The 25,147-nt window shown below is 40.5% G+C and overlaps 1 protein-coding gene across 1 annotated transcript in view; it reads right to left on the bottom strand.

Moving 5' to 3' along the window:
• The window catches only part of LOC136875863 (growth factor receptor-bound protein 10), a 1,220,440-nt gene that overhangs the window by 201,002 nt on the left and 994,291 nt on the right, over window positions 1–25,147 (bottom strand). The window contains exon 6 of the mRNA XM_067149484.2: window positions 16,943–17,071. Coding sequence (XP_067005585.2) covers window positions 16,943–17,071 — 129 coding nt within the window. The remainder of the gene's footprint in view (window positions 1–16,942; window positions 17,072–25,147) is intronic.

Genomic DNA, 25,147 nt, shown 5'->3' with positions numbered 1-25,147 from the left:
TTGTTGCCATTCAGTCTGCCTGCGAGTCAATTTCGACGTTCTATTTTACTCTATGAGATAGCAGAAAAGCGGATCTCTCTATGGCTGAATTTTAATTAATTTTGTAGGGTAAACACCAAATGTGCCACCAGACATCTTTCATATGTCGTCCACGTAGGATATGCGAGTAACGAAAGCCGACACTCTACGATTGATCGCCAGACGTATTAAAACACTCTAAAGGAAGGTAGATCTCTTGGGCAGGTACTATTTTGTACCCGACACGCATAATACGATAAGAGTCTATTTCATGTGCAATACGATCGCGAAAGATAAATAAACTGGAATCGGCAAAGAATCATATTAAAACGAAGATCACAACCATTAACCACCGATAACACCGAACGGATTAGCGCGGTGCGTTGCGGCCCGGCACGGCACGTCACGGTTGCCAGCAGTGTGGTTTTCCTTTTCAACTCCAGGCAAATGCCGGGGTTGTACATGAATGCACAGAAATGGTGTCCCGACATAAACAATCAACACTGCCCCACTCCAGTACTGAAAAGGCGATTAGGGAGTAAAAGTAAGTAAACTCGTGTCCTCATCCCGAAGTGGTGCAGCTCTTTTCAGGCACACCCCCATTGGAGGTGAGCTGCATGTACCATTTCAACCACATACCAGCCCTCCTGCCATTCTTACATTTCTGGCAGTACCGGGAATCGAACCCGGGCCCCCGAGGACGACAGCTAATAACACTAACCGTTAAGCTACGGGGGCGAACGGTTAGGGAGTGAAGGGGTAGTGTTGAAGGTCACTCCCGTGCCGAAAGAGAGGGGTAGGGAGTGAACGGTGTGTGTATTGCTATACATCCACCATTGTGCCCGTTTCAATCACAACAATCTTGTAGCGTGTTGTCTACGTGCAGCAATGTGTTAAGCGAAGAGGTAGGGGGACTCCATACTTCGTTTATATCGGGACAACATTTCTGTGCATGCGTGTACCATTCTCAAGGCAACAGCTGTTTCCTTCCCATCCCTAGCCTGTACACTTACACCTGATCTGACAGACAAGACCGTCACACAGCAGTACACTTAGCTCACCCCGAACACACAACACACCACACCACACCAGATGACGAGCAGTCAGTAAACGTCGCCATCCGAATTATGAGTGGTAGTGGCCTTTTGTTTATGATTTTTAAAAGTGAGCGTTTTGCGGCAATATTTTGTTTGCAACCATTTTTATAGTGAACTAAGCTTTTATTCCTATAAGTATGTTTGTTTTACGATGTTTTTAGATTTCAAATTGAATAACATAGGTGTACATGATTATTTTACTATTATTCTTTGGTTTCACCCTGTTTGGGGTACGTTGCATCAATCATTTCTCTGTGTTTTGTTCTTTTCTTAGTGCCCAGTACTTCTTCATTCTTTCTGTTTTTTTTTTTTTTTGCTTTATGTCGCACCGACACAGATAGGTCTTATAGCGACGATGGGACAGGAAAGGCCTAGGAGTGGGAAGAAAGCGGCCGTAGCCTTAAATAAGGTACAGCCCCAGCATTTGCCTGGTGTGAAAATGGGAAACCACGGAAAACCATCTTCAGAGCTGCCGAGCTCACAGCTGCGCGACTCTAACCGCACGGCCAACTCGCCCGGTCTTCATTCTTTCTGATCTTCGTTTCCTCTCGTATTCCGAGATAACAGGTTCGGCTTTTAATGTAAAATATAAGGTTCCATTTTCGTCTTTAGTTATGAGTTACTTTAGCTGTTCGATCGAGTAGTGAATGTTCTGCAATTTTTAATTCTGATAGGTCTTTTTCAGTTTCTTTAAACCAGTTGGGTTTTGTTTTGCGGTTACGGAAGAAGTCAAAGATGTATTTGGTTAATCTATTAAGAGTTCATTTCTGAGAAGATGACCGTAAAATTATATCTATCTTTTTCGCATAGTATCTGAGAGTTTTTCAATTTTCTTGTAGTAATAATAATAATTTCGTGTGGCTATTTCTAGCCGAGAACAGCCCTTGTAAGGCAGACCCTTCGATGAGGGTGGGCGGCATCTGCCATTTGTAGGTAACTGCGTGTTATGGTGGTGGAGAATAGTGTAATGTGTGGTGTGCGAGTTGCAGGGAAGTTGGGAACAGCACAAACACTCAGCCCTCGGGCCACTGGAATTAACCAATGGAGGTTAAATTCCCCGACCCGGCCGGGACTAGAACCCGGGACCTTCTGAACCTAAGGCCAGTACGGACCATTCAGCCAACGAGTCGAACGATTTTCTTGTAGTGTTTCATTCTTGGTGTATATTATCTTATCCTAAATTTTGGTCCCACGATCTTTCTTAAAATTTACCATTCTTTTAGCTCGAGTTTCTCCATCTGGCCTTTGAAATTCATGTTCAGTGTTTCTGCTGCGTATATTCTTGAATGATTTATTATATTTTAATGCATGTTTTAATCATTTTATAAAAAACAAGATATTGCTAATTAGATTCACTCACTGTTTTAAAATTATAATAATTTTCGTCATCATGACCATTGTTTTAAAATCCTAACCAGTGGGTAAATTTTAAATTTTAGCTATCATTTCATTTCGTATCGTCGTTTACTTTTAGGGGCCGATGACCTACAAGTTAGACCCCTTTAAACAACAATCACCATAATCATACAACACACCACACTACCAACCACTACAGAAACACGTAATGGTGAATACATCCTTTCACATAGGCTTAGTGTTGTCAGGAAGGGCTTACGGCCGTGAAACTGGGCAATTTTATTTCCTTGCTAGTGGCTTTACGTCGCACCGACAGAGATAGGTCTTATGACAACGATGGGACAGGAAAGGCCTAGGTGTTGGGAGGAAGCGGCCGTGGCCTTAATTAAGGTACAGTCCCAGCATTTGCCTGGCGTGAAAATGGGAAACCACGGAAAATCATCTTCAGGGCTGCCAACAGTGGGATTCGAACCCATATCTCCCGGATGAAAGCTCACAGCCGCGCGCCCCTAACCGCACGGCCAACTCGCCCGGTACTGGGCAAATTCCCGTGGTAACTGGCAAAAAGTTCAAAGAAGAAGAAAAAGAAGGAGGGGGAGGAAAATAATATGTATAGATATCACAGTTACACTTGTTACACTTGTATGTGGCATATGACCAAAATATGAGTCAGGTTCCTGATACGAAATGACAGCAACAACAGCAACAACAACAACGAAGGACTCGGAGGGGCTTCTGTCGTTCTGATAGTGATGGTGGTGATAACTGTTTTAAGAGGAAGTACAACTGGGCTACTATGCTCTCTATCGTTCTGAGATGACTTGGTGATTGAAGGCCAATATAATAAAAAACAATCATGAAACCACGCAGCGTCTTGCCACTGCCAATTTTAAGAAGCCGAAATGGGAAGATGAGAAAATTTAACTCACTGAAGGTCAAAAAAATAAAACAAAGAGAACGAGTGCAAACTAAGTACACCGTAGCGGCTCTCCTCTTATTAAGCGGAAGCTGCAATAAGCAATGGAGCCAAGAGGCCTTGAAGCAGGTGGAACACTGGGACTCTCGATTTCACTTCTATTGTACCAGCCGTCATGGTCAAGCACAACGTGATAGAAGCATTAAATCGTTTTGCAAGCTATCCCACAACTCGACAACGGCTACTGCCAAAATTCTCGTACTCGCCCACTCGGAAAATGTAAAACAGAGAAAATAAAAAGGCGTATAAAGTAGAAATTAATATTCACGTGTTCGTATCACAGACCGGCTTCCCACACATCAAGTAAGTTACTTGTTCTCATTTTAGGCTTCTATGTCTTAACTTTCCGTTTGATAATGTGTTCGTGCGACTGAAGCATTTCTATTCCATATTCTTTCTCGCTGTAATTTGTAATCGATCAGTCCCTTCGTTTGACATTTGATAGGGTTAAAATTATTTCGGCATAGAATTAGAAGCCCCTGTAGTTAATACAAGACATAATATAATCAGCTATTTACAATGTGTGTGGGGGAGGGGGGCGGGCGCGAGGAAAATACCTAGGATACGTAGCCAACGCCGGAAAACGAACATCAGAGCTACAAGCAGAGATGCCAACCATTCTTATCATGGAATATGATGGAAAGCATTTGATTTCGAACGTGAATGTTACAGTAAGCTAATACATGTTGCTGAAATCCTAGGAAAAATTATGAATTAGGCTACTGATACGTTTTGCAGCTACGCATGTAGAGGATCTTTCTGAAGTCAAACTCAGGATTCTCGAAAGTCCCAGCTGACCCACCAATTAATTTCTCAACTGAACTTTCCCAATTCTATAGAGGAGCGTGGCGTGGTACGCTCGGATACAAGAATAAATTAATCATCTGTTTCCGAAACAACATAAATCTGTTTTTTTGCCATTTGGAATTAACAGAGAAGTTACCTTCTATATTCATGATGTTAAATACAAAAAGCGTAAGTTAGGTTGTTATTCAGAGTTTTAGATGGCCATAGAAAATGGCTTTTAATGCAGGTACCACATAAGTCATTGAAATCAAATGGAGTATGACTTTTAGTGCCGGGAGTGTCCGAGGACAATTTCGGCTCGCCAGATGCAGGTCTCTTGATTTGACTCCCATAGGCGACCTGCGCGTCGTGATGAGGATGAAATGAAAATGAAGACGACACATACACCCAGCCTTCGTGCCAGGAAAATTAACCAATTATGGTTAAAATTCCTGACCCTGTCGGGAATCGAACCCGGGCCCCTGTGACCAAAGACCAGCCCTCTAACCATTTAGCTATGGAGCCGGACACATAGGTCATTGTTTCTGCACTTGCAAGCCCATACATGGAGGAAGTAAAATAAAAAACTACCTGAAGTATTGATCCCAGATTGTTCTGATATAACAGACTATCAGAACAAAACATAAAATTTTATTTTAATTCTATTTTATTTATTTATTTATTTATTTATTTATTTATTTATTTATTTATTTATTTATTTATTCATTTATTTATTTATTTATTTATTTATTTATTTATTTGGCCCTTATTCGCCCAATACAAAGTGTTGATGGCGAAGATATTACAATAAAACAGTGACATCTCTTGAGCATCAGGAAAAGGAATTCCAATTCAAAATCAGCCAGATATACTATGTACACTTCATCCACGACCGAGCTCGATAGCTGCAGTCGCTTCAGTGCGGCCGGTATCCAGTATTCGTGAGATAGTGTGTTCGAACCCCACTGTCAGCAGCCCTGAAAATGGTTTTCCGTGGCTTCCCATTTTCACACCAGGCTGTACCTTAATTAAGGCCACGGCTGCTTCTTTCCCCTCCTAGCCCTTTCCTGTCCCATCGGCGCCATAAGACCTATCTGTGTCGATGCGTCATAAAGAACTTGCAAAAAAAAAAAAAAAAAAAAAAGAAAAACCCTTTATCTACGTTCTCAGTATTGACGGTATAGTTATTAGGGCTCGGATGTTTAGGGAAAGTCATATCTTTTCTTTGTCTCTATTTTCTTGCCTGATTGGATTCTGGTGCAAATCAGGTGATTATGGTCACAATTAAGTAATTTTTATTTGTCATATAAATGCATATTTTGGCCTTTTTTGTCATAAGGTCATATTTTGAGCTATTTTCGTAGAACCGTCATATTTCTGTCATTTCAGCGGTCTGACGCTGTGCAAAATAGTTTCAACTCATCGAATGCGAATTGGTGTTCACAAAACTGCTTCTCGGTATCACATCTGCAGTTAATACAAGTGGAATACCGTTGGAGCTTCTCTTCTTACAAGAATGTGTTAAGTGATAATCGGAGGTCTTTCGCTCCTGATGATATGAAGATGAATCTTGTCATACAGTTTAATTCCACCCGAGGAGAAGAAGGGAAAAGGTATGTCAGTTTGCACTATAGGCCCTGCCGCCCTACCATAATGTACTGAAAGACATCTACCTGATTCGTTTCGTGGTGCTCAATTTAAACTTAAACGCATTTAATAATATTAATGAAAACATGGGCTTGAACGTTATTTTTTTTTAAATATTGATTTCTAGTTTTCTGGTATTTCACAACTTCACTACAGGGTGCAAACATGATTTGATTTTAAAAATGTTTTGTGATCTGATAACCTTATCGAACTTAGTGCCAGTACCTTAAAGCTATGTATTCACAAATGTTCGGTAAGTGAAACGAGGGCAATAGACTGAATAACTGCTAAACATGTATATTCAGAAAATTAATATGAAAGTAAGGAAGAATTTAGTTAACAAATATGTATCAAAGGCATTGCCCTTTCGATTTATAATTGACTAAAAATGTCCATATTTAGATTAGTCATTTTAGGTCATATTTTGTCATTTTTACGCCATACTTCTCCACTTTTGAGGTCATATTTACTCGCTTATTTCGGCTATTTTTAGGTCCTAAACATCCGAGCCTTAGTTATTATTGATGACCTACAGTGTCATATGCACCGTATAAAAATTGCGACAAATATTCAGAGGAATTAGGAACTGGAATAACTTACCAAAGGAGATGTTTGATATATGCCCAATTTCTTTGAAATCATTAAATAAATGTCTAGGTAAAGAGTCGATAGGGAATCTGCCAATTGGACGACAGCCCTGAATGCAAATCGAGAGTGTGATTAATATATTTGAATGTATACAATAGTACCCGGAGCCAGAAGAATTAATCAAACGAGATTAAAATCCCCGACCCGGCCGGGAATCAAACCCGGGACCCTCTGAAGCGAAGGCTTCAACGCTGACCATTCAGTCAGGGAGTCTGACTTTTATACAACCTATGCTTGGAAAGCTGTATCAAACCATTCTGTGGACTGTTGACTCAAAAAACAACTGGTTGTGAATAAATCTGGGAGGTACTATTATACACCTTCAACCGCGTGAGCTGGCCGTGCGGTTAGGGCCACGCAGCTGTGAGCTTGGATTCGGGAGATAGTGGGTTCGAACCCCAAATGCTGGGGCTGTACCTTAATTAAGGCCACGGACGCTTCCTTCTCATTCCTACCCTTTTCATATCCCATCGTCGCCATAACCTGTGTCGGTGAGACGTAAAGCAAGTTGTAAAAAAAGTATTTAAAAATAAAGTAAGTGAAATCATAAAGAAATAAATATCTAAACGTAAAAAAGATGCGCCGGTAATAAGAACGCAGGAAAGTGTGCAGGTAGTATTTCCTCCTCTCCTGAAAAGCATATCTATTGTACGACTCTTGACCTCTCAGTTACAGAAATGAATATAGTACTCTACTGGCTAACGGATCATGCACACATCCTCTCTCAGACGTTCGTTCTATCTGCAATTCGCTACACAGATAAGGAACTATGATCTACTCTCACAAAGAATACCCTTCTCCTACACATGACTTACGCTCGGGCTGCTTTACGACATCGTGATGTAGTCATTTCAAATAAAGAGAGACATGAATTAGCCATAACCACACACCCAAGAATGAGATTGTTCTTGACCATGAAATCGTACATATCTCGTTTACAATCTAGCTATATGGACTATGTAGAGTGACGCACTACCCGATCACATTCTTTGCTAAGTCATTTCTTATAACGCTGATGCAACGTAACCACAGAATTTCCTCAGCTGAACAATGCAAATATTATTGGCATCATTTTCACAGATTACTCATTCACTTCAGGCGGTCTTGGGGCGTTGCGAAACTAATTCGACGTTAGCATGATCGGGAGTATGTTGGAGCGCACGTGTCTCCACGAGTCGTCTTCTGGGCCGGTCTAGTCAAGTGAAGGTTGAAATGACTGTTATCCCCCTCCTAGGTCGCAGCAAGTGTCTACCTGCCTACACACACTTCGGCACACACCACAATTTCAATGCAAACGCATTTCTTCTTCATCCTTCTTAGGGCCTGTTTCTTCTTATCGTTTATGATTCAGTTGGTCCAATCTTCTTCTTGTTCTTCTTCTTCTTGCCGTCATCCTAATTTATTGAGGTCGTTACTTGACTGGGAGGTGGAGAGGTAGGTTCAGTTTTACGGCCGGATGCCCCTCCTGACGTACACCCCAAGTGGAGGGATGTATTCACTATTGCGTGTTTCTGAGGTGGTTGGTAGTGAAGTGCGTTGCGTGTAGATGAACAGAAGTGAATTGAGACGAACAAAACCACCCAGTCGCCGAGCCAGAGCAATTAACCATAAGCAGTTCAAATGCCAGGAATCAAACCCAGAGCTCCCTGAACCGAAGGCCTGTATGCTGACCATTCAATCAAGGGGCCGGGCGGCACAGCTGGTCCAATACAGTTCCGAAAATAAATATACATTTGTGAGCAAGAACAAGATTTGTAATAACCCACACAGAATTAAAAAGGCAAGTCTCGGAACATAATTTTTATGATATTTCTTCGCGGTGTAGAGGTAATGCGTCTATGCTTGTATGCCTTCGTCTGAATGTTCTAATTTGAGTTGGTATCAGTACAAGTACAGTTCACTCTGAAAACCTTCAAAAGTAGTCAGTGGGACGTAAAAATTGTAACAAACCTACAAAGTTCAGTGGGTAAATAAAACAAGTTACAGAAATAACATACTGTCATCTGAAATTGATACAGTTTCTCTAAATTAAATAATTTTTCAAAATAGTACATACTGGACAGGTCCGTCCCCGCGGTGTAGGGGGAAACACGTCCGCCTGTCACCCAGCGGCCCCGGGTTCGATTCCCGGCCGGGTCAGGGGTTTTTAATTGTAAATTATTAATAATCCTGGCCTGGGGACTGGGTGTTTGTGCCGTCCTTAACGCTCCTTTCCTCACATTCAACACTGCACTTCCGCAATTCCAATTACATGCAGTTTCATATCATATAGTGCAAGTAGGAGCAAACGATCTCTATAGGTCGACGCCCCAAGCAAATAGCATTAAAAAACAATATAAAGAAAGGACAATAGAATACCAAAGCTTGCCCTTCAATACAATTCGGTTGGGAGAAAAGACATTGATCGACAATGAAAACATGGTTTGTATTCTGAGGTCGGAAAAGGTATAATAGCCTATCCATGAACAAAAGTTTAGCCTAGTTTATGTATTTAGTGCTGCTAGATCTAAGGACCGGATTGCTGTGATGATTGCCAACCGTCTTAGAAGAGACGGGGCATGAATAAGAAGACGTGAATACAAACAGAAAGAAAAGAAAGAAAGAAAGAAAGAAAACACTTTATTCTTTCACTTCATCAGGTTTTGGGGTTTGAAACGTATAAGGTAAGAAAAATAAATTTCAGCATGTGTGAAGAGAACACTGAAACAAGCTGTATGTTACAACACGACCAGAAATATCTCGTTTAGCTTATCACGTCAGGTTCAGTAATAAAAAGAGCATAGCCAGAGAGTCGAACCACGATCTCAGCTGGCGACTCAAGTCGACTCTGAGTTACCGGTTAACCTTGTTTGACTTGAGGAACCGGTTTTCATTCTTCATTCATGCCGTATTTCCAAGAAGCGGAGTCCAAGAACACCAACGTGGGGCTATTTTCGTTCCATTATGATAAATTATATCACTTTAAATATACCGGGTGTCTAACAAGTTATCCCTTATTTTTTAATCAGTAACGTCTTTAGTTTCAAACTGCTTTCCCCTTGAATAAACTTCAGATCTTGAAATTTTGGTCATGTTTCTCTTTTTTCCTCCTTCTTTAAAATAGACTAGGTTCATGTGTGTTCAGTGTAGAAGGGAGAACCAAGGAAACAGCTCGTTATGAGACCAGAGAATCTATGGTATAAAGATAGTGAAGGTGTGAATGGCAAAACGATGCGACACTTGATGCAAAAACATTTATAAATTATCTATAGTACTTTACTTTCAAAAGTAAAAAAAAAAAAAATCCGGATTATTTTTACGACGTATCATGTTATGTTATGACACATCACTGAAGGCTTAACTTACAACAATACTACTTTATTACATAACTCCTCTTAATTTTTTACTATGTTTTAGATACGAATACACTGCATATATCTGAGTTTTAGAACACGTGACTCCTCATCGTAATTGTCTTAGGACTCTTCACAAACTCTGAACTAAATTTGTGCACAGTACACTCGCCTTGCTGACAAATTTTAAGGTTAATAGTCTTTTTCAATGTCTTTTTTTTCTCCGGAAAGCATTGCTCTTAACTTTGTTTCTGTCATGGTAAATGTGCTAAAAATGGACTTTCAGGGGGCACTGCTATGTAAAAATGATAAAGTGATGAAATTGGAAGGATTGGATTAGATATTCCTGAACTCTACCAGCTGATTGCATCTGCCCTGCCCTCGTTTGAAAACAGGAAACTAATTCTAGCCTTTTATTTAAAAGAGGATATTTTAGGCGAAAATAGGGCAATTTTTGCAATACAGGGTTGTAGTTTTTCTGTAAACCTTATTAGTGAATATGGTGACAAACAGCCACTAATCAAAAATCGAACTTATTTTGTAAAGGGAGTAGACTGTGATATGTGTAGATCGTGGAGGTTGTTAAAATAATTATGACTGAAAACTGAACAGTGATTTTACTCTTCACATCCCAGTATTGTTGTATTTTTAGATGCTTTTTTAGAAAAGTACAGACAGACACCAAAAACGTTATTAAATTTCGCTCTGGGAAAATAAAATGATCATAAATATGTATTTCAATAAAATGTGTGACGCGATATTACCTAGCAACCGTGCAGGCTGTGATGTGAAGTATTCATGGATGGCCATGACATACAGATTCATGGACTATGCTGCTCTCAAGGTACTGTTGCTAGGTAACACCGCGTAACACATTTCCTTACATGACACTATTTCCTGACTCAAATTTTCGGATGATCTCCAGCTTTATGCCACATGAAAATGAAATTCCACCGCCATCGACCCAGTTTCAACTAGAAAGGTTTGCAAACAAAAAAGCAGTTATTTAATTAATAAAACTGAACAACTACCTAACGGAGAAATCATCATTTCACAGTACTGCAATCCCCTTCTTACATAACCCTTCCCTATGATTTTATGTAGTAGAAGAAATACAAATTAATGTTTTAGGAGCATTTATTTAAAAAGCATAGAGATACAGCTCTCAGAGCCTTACTTAGCGACCGCTGCACAGCCTTAGCACCTGAAGAGTACGAGGCGAGTCGTAATCAGCACAACGAATCCTCTCGGCCGTTATTCTTGGCCTTCTAAACCGGTGTCGCTATCTCACAGTCCGATAGCTCATCGCGTAGGCTGAGCGGAACTCGAACCAGGATACAGGTTAAACTTCCTGACCTGGCTGGAATAGAACCTAAGGCCCCAGGTAAAAGGCAGGCTTGCCAGCCCTAAGCTGCGGGGCGAGTGCAAGAATATTTACAAAAACTAATGTTTATAAAAATCATTTTTATTTAAATGGAATGATTAGCAGGGAAAACACAACCCTTGCCAACAAGTACATACTTTTATTGCCGCACTAAAAGTATACTTCATACCCTTGACAGTCCAAAATCTGTGGTAAGTGTGACGGGAAACTGTGAGTCTGGTTAAGGCAGATTTCCTATGGAGGGAATCGGACTACACTTTAAGAGAAATAACGTCAAATTGTGAAGGAAAAGTGCTGTTCCCTTTCTGAAAACGGAATCAGAACCTGGTTTTTTGAGAGGAAACTGGCATTATTCATTCTTAGTAATACCCCTCGTACTTTTCTGGTCTCAACGCTTCGCATCCCATTCTGTCGATGTCATAAGAAGGCGACAGTTGACTAAAGGGATGAGCTGAACTGTAGCGTTATCCCTCCCGCTCAATGCGTTGCACTTCGCGGACTATTTCACTATGTTAAATATCACTTTTGCCAGGCCAAAATGTTTTTACTTCAAAAAAAAAAAAACGACCGCGTGCTTTCCAATTAGAAACGAACTACAGGCATTAGAAAATGAGGCGAGAACAGACTCAGCTAGTAGAAAACGCAGACTCGAAAGCCGCCAGCCCCTAAGGAATGATCACGGACATCCATATGCATGACCAAGTTCACGTATTTGAAGGTAGTGAGCATCATTAGGAAACAGGTTGTTTTTAAGACAAGGAACCGAAAGCTGCATTCCATTTCTTTAAAGGGGAGTGAGATCATCAGCAGTGGCCTTAACCTTGCAAAACACAGTAGTGCGAGGCGGGCGGGCAGCTAGTCTTTAATAATGCAAACTGCAATTGCATGCCGTGCTGTCGATTACATCAGGAGATAGCATGCAGCCAGCGCTGACAGTGTTGGGTGTCTTTAAAGAGGAACTTCTCAACCCGCGGAACAATCTGCCACGCTTGACACGCAAGCGATACGTCATTCGACCTCCAGAGACAGCCGTGACATACTGTGGATGCGGCGTGCAACAGACTTAATTCGTGTTCTCAGCACGGGACTCCAGAGAATACAGGCCTCTGCCAAACGAAGGGTAACTTTAGGGTTCGAATTCTGTCTATGCTGAACCTTAACACATTTGACGGGCAGTGGTAAAGAAGTAGAGAATTGGAAATAATAATAATAATAATAATATTACATTGAAAATTAGTCACATGTGTTCAGGACTCCACTTTGAATACTTTCACCTCCCGGAAACGAGGTTTTGAAGGGAATTAATCATTATGTTGGCCATAATATCACACACACACACACACACACACACACACACACACACACACATACACACACAACTTAATTTTTTTACTGACGCCTTGAAAGCAAAGATATTAAGGAACAGACTTTTCATACAATGAAAGCACTGTGCAATTTAACGAAGCATGGAAGATACAATTCCAAGGAATAAGAGACTTACTTCCCTTCAGTTTGTAGAGAATTCAGTTCAGTTTACGTCATTAGCTGTAACCTTTCTTTGCAAAATCCAGGCCAAGCTCTGTCATGAGAACAGTTGCCCCCTTCGGGGCCCACACTCTCTTCGAGAGGCTCGTAACTATCGCCGCGGCGCATACTGCCCGCACGGCAAGAAAAAAATATAATTTAGTAGCCGTAACCTATCTTTGCAAAATCCGAGCCAAGCTCTGTCATGATAATAACATCTTTGCACTGTAACTTCCATGCTTCCATGCTTTCCAAAGTCAAAGTAACCAGTCTATTCCATAAAATCTCTGGAAACTAAGATGGCTATTATGAGATGGCTGTCATGAATACATCCTCATACTTCATATGTGCAATTATTACCAATATTACCCACAAAATCACTAAGAATGCGACATTTCGGGACCTAATAATATTCAAAATGGAGTCCTGAACACATGTGAGTAATTTTCAATGCAATATTATTATCATTTCCAGTTCTCTACTTGTTTACCGGAGACCATTTGACGTTGCTTTAGTATGCGGCAGAGGTGTGTATGTTCAGTCCTCAGACCTAAGGCTGGTTGGATCCTCAACATCACTGAAGAGGCGTACTAGGGAAATGAGGAGTGGGATAGTTTCTCGTTGCTTTCCTCACCGAGCCAGAAATTATTACATATCTGTCTGCCAAGTACACTGATATGCTTGCATCAACTGACCCTATGAGCAACAGTTTCACATCATTCATAACAGTAGGTGTCAATGTGAATATGACAACAGTCGACGAATCAACGATGACGCCCTCAGGACATTTCATATCAAATTAGACATTTTTTGAAAAAATCTTATTTATGAAAATTTTAAAATAGGAGCAAAAAAGCCATTTGTGAATTTTGGATCTAGAGATCTCCGTGTTCTGAAAGTCTTCGTGTGTGATTCATAACAATTTAAAGTCGTTTTTTTTAATTTCTCCGATATATCTCATAGTGTTTGTTTTGAGTCTACCAGGATTCACTTTTTCGATGTGTCTGTAAAACTGTAATGTGTGTTCTCTAGTGTCACTGTGAATGTCAGTGCATTGTTTGGTTTCCTTTTCGTTTCTGAGTCTCCACTATTCGCCTGTGAGTTTTAGGCCACAATGTTTTCGGCTTTCTTGTTATTATTATTATTATTATTATTATTATTATTATTATTATTATTATTATTATTATTAATACCACAGCTCATCTATCACTTTCACGTTTTCTAAAGGTAATACTGACCGGAACTATTTTATTCTTCTAGAAACTACAAGGTTTCTCTTCCTATCGCTCTCCGTATACGTATAGTGTACAGTGTTATCAGACGGACTTTACGAACTCCCCACTCAGACACACTCGTAAACACAACATACTTTTGTTTTATTTACTGTATCTAGAGAAAACATGGCCGCACCCACGTCTCATAAATTTTAAACTGTCAACAAAGAATCAAATCGAAGTCTTCCGGGTAGTATTCTTCTCCTTTCCGACCTTCAGATTTTACTTTGTCACTTCATGTTTACTTTATTTTTTCCTTCGTCTTCTTTCAGCCTAGACCCTCTCGCAGCTGCTTCGTCCATACTAATGAGGTCTCTATATTTATTTCCTAGTGCAGTACTTAACTGCCTATGTCCTTGTAGAGTGACTGTGTCCATACATTACACCAGCACTTACATTCAGCCAGAACAAGAAACACAAAAGCTGTAAGCATAAGGAAGAGAAGACTAACCTTACCGCTCGAACGTCTCTGCATTTTAAATCATGATGAAACGAAATGCCACAGAAATACGGCATATTCAGTCAGGGCACGCAGACATGTTACCCAGTACATATGAATAATTCTTTCAATGTCACTCTTTACGTTTGTGTTGGGCCAGTTTAGGACTTGACAGAGTTTTAAGGCCCAATACCCTTGTTGTGTCACGCGCTTATTCTACTGAAAATTCCAAACGAAGTCACTCGAGTTAGATCCTGAGATATTCTGATTTCGATCGCTAGTGCCTAAATGAAAGAAGGAATGTGATTACGATCGTCATTTTAAGGATTCTGACATACAGCTCATCGTATGGAGAACGAATGCGACTGAATAAACGTAGCGATATCTACATACTACTGTACTTTCAAAAAGAAAAGTTCACCGGGCGAGTTGGCCGTGCGGTTAAGGGCGCGCAGCTAGGTTCAAGCCCCATTGTCGGCAGCCCTGCAGATGGTTTTCCGTGGTTTCCCATTTTCACACCAGGCACATGCTGGGGCTGTACCTTAATTAAGGCCACGGCCACTTCCTTCCCATTCCTAGGCCCTTCCTATCCCATCGTCGCCATAAGACCTATCTGTGTCGGTGCGACGTAAAGACAAATCTTTTTTTTAAAAAGTTCGAAATTTACCCGTACATATACCTCAGTGGCTCAGACGGCAGCGCGTCGGCCTCTCACCGCTGGATACCGTGGTTCAAATCCCGATCACTCCATGTGAGATTTAACCTGGACAATGCGGAGGCAGGACAGGTTTTTCTCAGGGTACTCCGGTTTTCCCTGTCATCTTTCATTCCAGCAACACTCTCCATTCTCATTTCATAGCATCTATCAGTCATTAATCACTTTGGGAGTGCCGACCCCATCGTACTAACAGCCTATATATGATTCATTCATTACATCCCTGACCCAGTCAATGACTGGATAACAGGAAAAAAGTCGTGTTAAAGTAAAGCCATATAAGAGTACTGGGGGATGATTTACATTTGGGGGCTTCGTAAGTTTTTGGCCATCAGCAATGTTCAATTTTACGTTGAATAATTCCAAAAGTATCCCACATGCACTGACTGGGATTCGAATCGAGGTTAAATAGGCCAGTTTCTTGACTTTCTTAATCGGATCCGCGGTCCACCCAGACAGTTGCTTGGGTGATCTGACGAGGGTGAGTGAACGATCCCATAAGTACGTCCTCATCTATCCGTACATGTTTAGTCCAGAACTGAAAATCTTGCACCATGGGTCTGGCAATCGAAAAATTTCAGACAAAGAAACAACTATTTCCTGATGACGTTCATGGCAAGGCAAGTAGACCTGTGCATTCTGTCAGTGAAGACTCGCCAGAAGAAACACCTGTATTTAGGCACAGGCCCCTTGGGACCGGAGAAGGGAAATGTTAAAAATAACATAGCCGAGATTGAAGTTAACTCTTAGTAAACACAGAGAGAAAGCAGCGGGGGTCGCCGCCATAGAGAGATGAAAATTTAATGTTAAATTAGGAGAATGTTGGTACATCTGTTTTCCTCTAATCTCGTGTTCCCAAAAAGTTAGGAATACACAGTCCGCGGCATGTAACTTTTGTCCCTAAGGCAGAAACCTAAACATTTCTCCCCAAGGTAGTGATTTACAGTTATTTTAAACTGTTGGGTTGCATTCCGCATTGCCACCCATACAAAGAGAAGACTCTGTTTGCCGGCATCATTTTCGTGATTTGTGAGATGATGAAATACTGCCAACATTTACATTGTCATAACGTGAAAGTCACTACTGGTACATTCTGCAGTCAAATTGATTAATATTTCATTTTTCTTTAGGATTGCAAACCTATTAGGGCACTACCAGGTAAATAGAATAGTAGCATGTTGGAATAATATATTTAACAATCTAGCTCACTTGGATATGGCGACTTACTTGTACTATAGCCTGCTCTCTGTATGTTTCACTGGTAAGTTTCACTGTGTTCGCTGAATGGGTATGAAAGCATGTACGAAGAGCTGGGAGAGCAACATTTTCTCAATCGAAGTGTGAACTAATAATTGACGTTATCTGTTGACAATGCATGTGTATGAACCACGTCATAAAGTAATTAAAATATGCCTTCCAGAATGTCTTTCAAAATATAATGAGTAAAGCCCGGATTTTTATACAGTAACAGGTTAGACTGCAAACTAATTTGGTTAGTAGGAAGTGTCGGCCACCCGCTCTTCCATAGTGTAGCAACAGTAACATAAATTACAGGGGTTCTGATGGGTCGTACCCCTAGAGTTTATACAAATTTCATAGCATAATCGTTGTGAAGGTAGACTATACTTGCTACTCGCTTCAGCAAGTTTGCATTCTAACCTATTAAAGCATAAAAATCCGGGCTCTAGAATGACAGTGCGGTTTATCTTCACGGAGAGCAACCTGACAAGAACAATGCTTTCTTACCTTGAAGGAGAGGTAGAGCTTCTTATTCTTGAGCAGAAGGAAGCCCTTGTTCCACACCTGCTTGTTGGCCTCGCGCACCCACACATGACTGAAGATGGGCGGACACTCCCCGGCGTTCGCCAGCAGAGTCTGTAACAAGTGCAACATAAAAATAAATTAATCTATTGCGAGACTAGTAAGGTGCTATCTGACCTTAGAAAATAGTGACTCAATGTTAAACATTATAGAAAAATAAATAAAAATGCAGGCACAAATATCTCTCGGTGTTGACCAGCAGTGTCTGTAAATAAATAAATAAATAAATAAATAAATAAATAAATAAATAAATAAATAAATAAATAAATAAATAAAATATTTATTTATTAAATCTAGACACTCAGGCTGAAACATACTGGACTTGATAATAAGGGTGCGAACATCACCAAGGAGTTGTATAAGAACCACACAAAGAAATCATGATTCAAAAAAGGTGTGAGTCTAGGGTTGCCATATGGTTCAGGATGAAATTCAGGACACCAACATCGACAAGTTCCAAACATAGGCGCCGACTCCACGGGTACATTTGATCCCCCCTCCCCCTCCCCATGTATATAGTGGTACGGGAACGCAATCGTGCTTTTGCTCCCATAAAAATATTTGATATACCGTATTCGTCTTTGGCCCCATGCTCAAGATCAAAATGTGGCGCTTATGGTTCCAATGAGTGTATTTGGGTAATTCCATGTGAATTGTCCCACCCATTACCAAAAGACTCACTTGTTATATGATGTCAATGTTAAAAATCAAATAGAGAATGAATAAGAAATCATCAAAATACCTACTTTACAGACCACTCCAAAATTATACGAATATAATATTCAATGTTATTTCATAGATCTTTAAAGTAACAAATGAGACATTCCCTTTCAACAGCATTGGAGCAAAATTTTTAATAATTTGCTCTGATTTTTAAAATTCAGAACATTTACGGATTTACGGATGGCAACCCTAGTGAGTCAGGGTTGTATTCCCTCTCCAGTCCTTTTCAACTTACATCCTGCAGCTAATGATTCAACCTGCCCTTGATGAAGTTTATCAAGGAATCAAAAATAAAGGCAAGCAAATAAACACCATTCGCAGTGCAAAATGACATCGTGACACATGCTGACAATTTACAATATTTTAAATTCCTTCTAAACAGCATCAGTGAAGTAAAGGATTAACGTTCAGGAAACAAAATTCACAGCAAGCAGAAAATCTCCAACGCTGTTATCACAATGGATGGAAACAGCATTGAAAGGTTGTCACATTTTAAATATCTACACAGAAATAGGATTCGGATATAGAAATCAAATGGGCTCCCTGGCCGAAGCGGTAAAGACAGGCTCCTTTCACCCGAAAGGGCGCGGGTTCGATTCCCGGTCAGGAAGTCGAAAATGTTCATAAACGAGATTTCCACTTCCGCAAGTGGCCTCAGTACAGTCGTAGTTGCAGATAACAGTTGTTCCTAAATTCTTTAACTCTGCCGTTCTGTGTACTGTCCCTCATTATCAGCAAGCATTCCTGATGTTGCATTCATCGGGCGAGTTGGCCGTGCGGTTAGAGCCGCGCAGCTGTGAGCTTGCATCCGGGAGATAGTGGGTTCGAACCCCACTGTCGGCAGCCCTGAAGATGGTTTTCCGTGGTTTCCCATTTTCACACCAGGCAAATGCTGGGGCTGTACATTAATCAAGCCCACGGCCGCTTCCTTCCCACTCTCAGCCCTTTACTATCCCATCGTCGTCTTAAGACCTATTTGTGTCGGTGCGACATGTTGCACTCGAGATACTACCAAAGAAACATGTCTAGCTCACACTGAGTGCTAAGCCCCATTGTTTACTTGCCTTCACGACTCGGTTGGTTAGTCGCTGTAAACCCTTACTTCAACAACATCCTACATTCAGAAAAGATATTCCCATACCTCATAAAGAATAGTAATGATGTTTTTAAAACAAATTATTAATTTACATTTATTTTAAATTAAAAACAGAGATAATTTAACCGGAACTTCACGTTAACATTTAACAACACCTTGTATTATAAAGCTATTCAGTAACAGCTACTGACTTAAATGTTTTGACAGATTGACTTCATGAAGTGATGCCAGTTTTCCCGTATATGGTCTAACATCACACAGCAGAAATGTTATTTGTTTCGAAAGAAGTTGCAATAATAATAATAATAATAATAATAATAATAATAATAATAATAATAATAATAATAATAATAATAATAATAATAATAATAATAATACCGGCCGAGTTGACCTTGCGGTTAGGGGCGCGCAGCTGTGGGCTTTTATCCGGGAGATAGTGGATTCGAACCTCACTGTCGGCAGCCCTGAAGATGGTTATCCGTGGTTTCCCATTTTCATACCAAACAAATGCTGGGGCTGTACCGGAATTAAGGCCTCGGCCACTTCCTTCCCACTCCTATGTCTTTCCTATCCCATCGTCGTCATAAGACCTATATGTGCCGGTGTGACGTAAAGCAAATTATTATTATTATTATTATTATTATTATTATTATTATTATTATTATTATTATTATTATTATTTAAAAACAGCAGCAATTAATTATTGCCCATTTCAGCATTTTGGAGCACATCTTCGGCGTCCCTCCCTGTTGCTTTCTTATCTCTTAACGCCACCCACTGTATGTAATCCCACCATCACTTTGGTTTAATACGTCCTCTCTCCTTCCTAGTTAAGACCGTCAAAGAGCAGGAATTCCGTGGGGATGTCCTGGATTACTTACGCACAATGAGTCTACAAAGGCCGATGGAGTACGGAAAGTAAATCTTACCCCTGGCCGTACCTCAATATTAAGCGGGAGAGAGTGGTTAGTCCGGCCATCTTTCCCCACCGAAAATAAACTTTGGGCCTGCTCCACAAACGAAATTTGCAACTTTTCACTTTTCAGTTCAGATTTTGTTCCACCATCACTTTCCAGATTCAGTTTGCAAAGTGAAAAGTGAAAAGTTCCTCCATTAGTAGAATAATGCAAAGTGCAAAGAAATGAAGTGAAAAGTCTTCATAAATCTAGCAAAGAGATGATTTTCTTTTAATCTGTTAATTAACAGGTATGTACACTACTTTTTCGGCGTAGAATTTGGTTTAGTGATATAAATATGTTACGACGAGAACTTTTGTTATCATCAAGTGAGGGCAATGAAGAAGAATTCAGCAAGATAACGTACAAAGACAGGATTCATTTTCATAAGCTCATTTCGAACGGAATTTCGTGAGTGTTTTCGTGTTACCCCAAGACAGGCTGACTATATTCTTGAAATGATCGGTCATTTATTGTAACATGCAACAAAAATAAGTCATTCCCTTTCCGGAAAAAAGGAGAAAACAAATTCTTATATGCTTACATTGGCTAGGAAATGGTGCCCAGATGCACGGTGTAGCAGATATGCATGGGAAATCAAAATCAATTATCTGCAGAACTGTTACCAAAGTCGTTATAGTAAATGTAATATTTCCTAACAGTACGTTGGCCTGATAATCCACATAATATAGCGACGGAATTTCAAATAAAGGGTGAATTTCCTTCTGTGTGTGGATGTGTTGACGGTACTCTCTTTAATATTGATAATTATCATTTGAGAGGATATTTTTAAAGTTGCCAAAGAGAATGTCCCGTTTCTCCTTGACAACTTCTAGCACAGCCGGCTTCTTGTAATCATATTTCTTTCCCATGATCAAAACTTTAAAACTAGCGGTACCACAATTATACTATCAAGTTCGCCGCGAAAAATAAAGCATTAAAATCATGGGGTATATACCATGGAATAAACTTGATCGGATCACTCATTCGCAGAGATTTTTCACTTTTCGAAGAAACTGAAAAGTAAAACCTGGATCATGGTGGAACAGAAAGACTTTGTTTGCACTTTGCAAGAATTGAAAAGTGAAAAGTTGCAAAGTTCGTTCGTGGACGGAGGACCACAAAAACAAAAGGTTTGAGTGTTCGATGACGTTTTTAACTCGTAATGCCGAAGAAGGTGACATGTTGAGTCAGATCGTAACGGGAGACGAAACATAGGTTTCGCATATCACGCCCGAATCGAAGCAACAGAGACACACACATTCGCCTATAAGATTACAAAAGTAATGAATTTATTACTATATTTTATTTCGACGAATGCTTTCTAGGGATTGAAAGAAGATGGAAATAAATGTACGTTTCTATGTTTTGTTTTCACATTTTTAAATACTGAACTCGCAATTCATTCTAAGGAAACTGGACCATGTAGCGAATTTTCTGGGATGTTAAAGCATTGCCGATTTCAATGATATCCAAGGATGGCACGTTCGATGTTGAGGAGGGACTCTGTCTTGGTGCATAACATTTCCTAGGTGGTTCTTTATAAGTTCCAATTTTGAAAATGATTGTTTTGCGCCAAGTTGTTTCCATGGAGTCCTTCGCCTGTCAAATGGGAGTAGGACTCCGTTACTCCCATAGGACCGAGGCTTGCTTAAAAATGTTCTGAGCTCAGTAAATTCTGTGAAACAGGATGCAACCCTTACTTACACATAGTCCAAGTGAGGAACTCTCCTCTAACGGGTTAGTGACCACCGCTGGATTGTGTAGTCCTACTATAGTCCTTCCTATAGTAGGTGTCTGAGCACAAGGAGGGCCATGACTCAGAATATGTCCGAGATGCCCACTCCCATTCCGTTGCAACTGGTACCCCGACTCTCACGACCACTTCCTAGGCCACTAAGCCGTTGCCCATGGTTCACGAACTAGGGCGTGACTGCAGTAACCCACACCATGAACCAGGAGTAGACGGAGACCAAGACGACGATGGTTAGACTCCGTTTCTAACGAGGTATAGAAATAAATGAGGCCACAGAACTAGTTACATATAGAGGATTGTGGCGGCGTTTAGTAAATTCACAGAGGCTTGCAGACTGAACGCTGAAAGGCATAAGGGTCTATATTGATGATGTATGTATATTGTTTTGTGGAAGAAACAGAAACAGGAATAATTTAGTCTAAGGTCTAAAATTAGATATTTTGGTACCAATTTTCACTGTTTCTTTAATAATAATCTGGCGCAGATATTTATGAGAGAACAAACGCCCGTGTTACGAGAGACAGCTCCCCTAGACTCAACAAATTAACAATAATTTGCAGGTAGGTGCAGCCTTCCGACAATGACTTTACATAGGCTCTATAAAAACAAACTTCTTCGGCCAATTCTACAAACACATCAGGATGTAACCTTCCCCGTGCAGAGTGGCATTCAGGTAAACTTAGTCATTTATTTACATTTTCTGGGGAAGTCTGCTGGCCCCTTAATCCTCGGGCCTTGCAGGCTTTTATTTTATTTTTATAAAAAGTGCTATTTGTTCGGGGCGTCGACCTATAGAGATCTTTTGCCCCTACTTGCACCATTTGATATGAACCTGCGTGTCATTGGAATAGAGGAAGTGTGTTGAATGTGAGGAAGGGAACGTTAAGGACGACACAAACACCCAGTCCCCAGGCCAGGGATATTAATCATTTACAATTAAAAACCCCTGACCCAGCCGGGAATCGAACCTTACGCCACCGTGATGTGCAATGCCATTCGAAGCATGGCTAATGCGTATGAAAGGTGCCGTTACTTATGGGGCTCGTCGTACAACAATAGTAATATCTGTTCCAATGAGGAAAGCAATCGTAAAGCAAACTATCATTTAATAATAATGTTATTGTTTATTGCGTCCCACTAACTAATCTTTTACGGTTTTCGGAGACGTCCAAGTGCCGAAATTTTGTGCCGCAGGAGTACTTTAACGTGCCAGTAAATCTACCGACACGAGTCTGACGTATTTGAGCGCCTTCAAATACCACCACACTGAGCCGGGATCGAACACGCCAACTTGAGCTTCATGCAAGTGTAATGGACTAGTATAACTTGGCAACTCTCTAATCCATGGGTAAATAATGAAAATATCAAGCTCGATTATTATTATTATTATTATTATTATTATTATTATTATTATTATTATTATTATTATTATTATTATTATTATTATTTATGTACGGACTTTATTTGGTATAAATCGTGGTTGTAACAAAACATGTAAGGTTATTACAAGTTGTCCATTTCATGACCGTATCGATGTTTAATCAAGAAGTAAGTATAAATAACCACCTAATCGATTAGGTGGTTATTTATACTTACTTCTTGATGTAAGGTTATGTCATGAGTCGTCTGCTGTTTGTATATTAATATGAATTTATTTAATGTAAGAACAAGTAATTAATAGTATATAATTTATTATTACATGTAAATGTGATGTATAAATCGAAGGTAATGTTATGCAGCACACGGTAACAGTCCACAACAACGCATCTTGTTACTAGAATAATACAGAACATTAGATCCATTTGTAAATAGGTCATTGGAGACTCGACAAACTTCGAGATAACATTTTATGTCATACTCTTCTAGAAGCCTGGCCAGGCACTGTGTATAAAGAGGCAGTCTTGGGATTTGGAGTTGAGCTGTTAGTGAGACTTGCTAGTGAAAGTCGTTAGTCAAGTGTTGAACTCATGTTGTGATTTTGTTGTGCTGGTAATCGGTTGCCATGCTACTGTAGCAGTCAAATGTTTGTGAAGACGGCGGTTCATTATTATGTTTGTATATAATTTTCATGATGGATACAGTACTTTTGTATCCATCTCTTGGCACAGGCCAGAGTAAAGTGTAGCTTTCACCGAAGTTCCAGTCTCATCCATGGCTGTGACAATATGGGGTATGGGTGGTGCTGAGTAATGACATTCAGAGCACGACTAGTGCATCTGAATGTTATGAAACGTGTTGCTTATAGGGTCAGTCGTGCTGCAATAGCACTTTCTGACCCAGTGAGAAAAGCAATGGCAAACTACCTCACTCCTCGTCTTGCCTAGTACGCATCATTTTGGTGCTGCCATTGGTTTTTGCGGTTTCCTTATAACCGCATAACCTTTGGTGGTGCTATTTGAGGATCCAACCAGCCTCTGGGCTGATGACCTAACAGACAGACAGATATAATTTGCAAATAAAATAGTGTACACAACTGACAGCATCGCGTGTGCGCCTTTTTGTAGTTACAACAAGCTCTATCGCCCGGCGCAAACTTCCTCACTCCTCAGCATCAGTGATAGGAAAAGTACAAGACAAAAGTAATTGGGACGAATTACAGTTACCTGAGAAATATTTCATTTCATACTATGACTTAATTACCACCTACTTCCCGGTACTTAAAAGAGTACGGAAAATGACACTTTACTGTACTGTAATTACTTTCCGCACTGTTTTATTGGATTGGTTCAACACCGCTTCCGAGTAACGTAAACACGGTCAGTCGGGAGGATCGTGAATCAAGGGACACAAAACCTTGTAGAATTCTTTCTCCTCCTGACTGCAGGGGTGTTACAGGTTACAGGAATTTGGAGATCAACCAATTAGTGGGGTCGAACTGGTCCGACGATGGTTAGCACAGGGCGTGAGATCGAACTGGTCCGACGATGGTTAGCACAGGGCGTGAGATCGAATTGGTCCGACAGTTATAACAGGGCGTTAGATCGAACTGGTCCGACAGTTAGCACAGAGGGTGGGGTCGAACTGCTCCGACGGTTAGCACAGAGGGTGGGGTCGAACTGCTCCGACGGTTAGCACAGAGGGTGTGTGTGTGTGTGTGTGTGTGTGTGTGTGTGTGTGTGTGTGTGTGTGTGTGTGTGCGTGCTCAAGTAATCTGCCGCCATCACAACACTGACTACTGTATATGTTAATCATTTCTCAACAGATAATTATCATATATATTAGAGTATATCGTATATATATATGCCTTTGCTGGCGGGACCTAGTGTTTACAGTGCACTATGTCTTCTGGTATAGGTTAGAGCAATTTTGTTACTTTCATAGATCTGTCTCTGTCTTATCCTTGGCTTTGACAATATGAAAGTGACTGAGGTATGAGCGATGCTAGTAATGCCAATCCTTGTGCAGCCAGTCCCTGCTATGAATGGTGTGAAAACGTTGCTCATAGGGTCGGTTGGTGCATGCATTTCAGTGGGCTTGGCAGACTGATATGTAATAGCAACTTCTGGCTCGATGAGGAAAACAACGGGAAACTACCTCACTCCTCACTTCCCTAGTACGCCTCTTCAGTGATGCCTAGGCCATCTATGACAACTGATGGC

Source organism: Anabrus simplex, chromosome 6, assembly GCF_040414725.1.
Source record: "Anabrus simplex isolate iqAnaSimp1 chromosome 6, ASM4041472v1, whole genome shotgun sequence".
Classification (NCBI taxonomy): Eukaryota; Metazoa; Arthropoda; class Insecta; order Orthoptera; family Tettigoniidae; genus Anabrus; species Anabrus simplex.
Note: the sequence above shows the minus strand (reverse complement) of the source record. Positions and strands in the feature narration are given on the sequence as shown.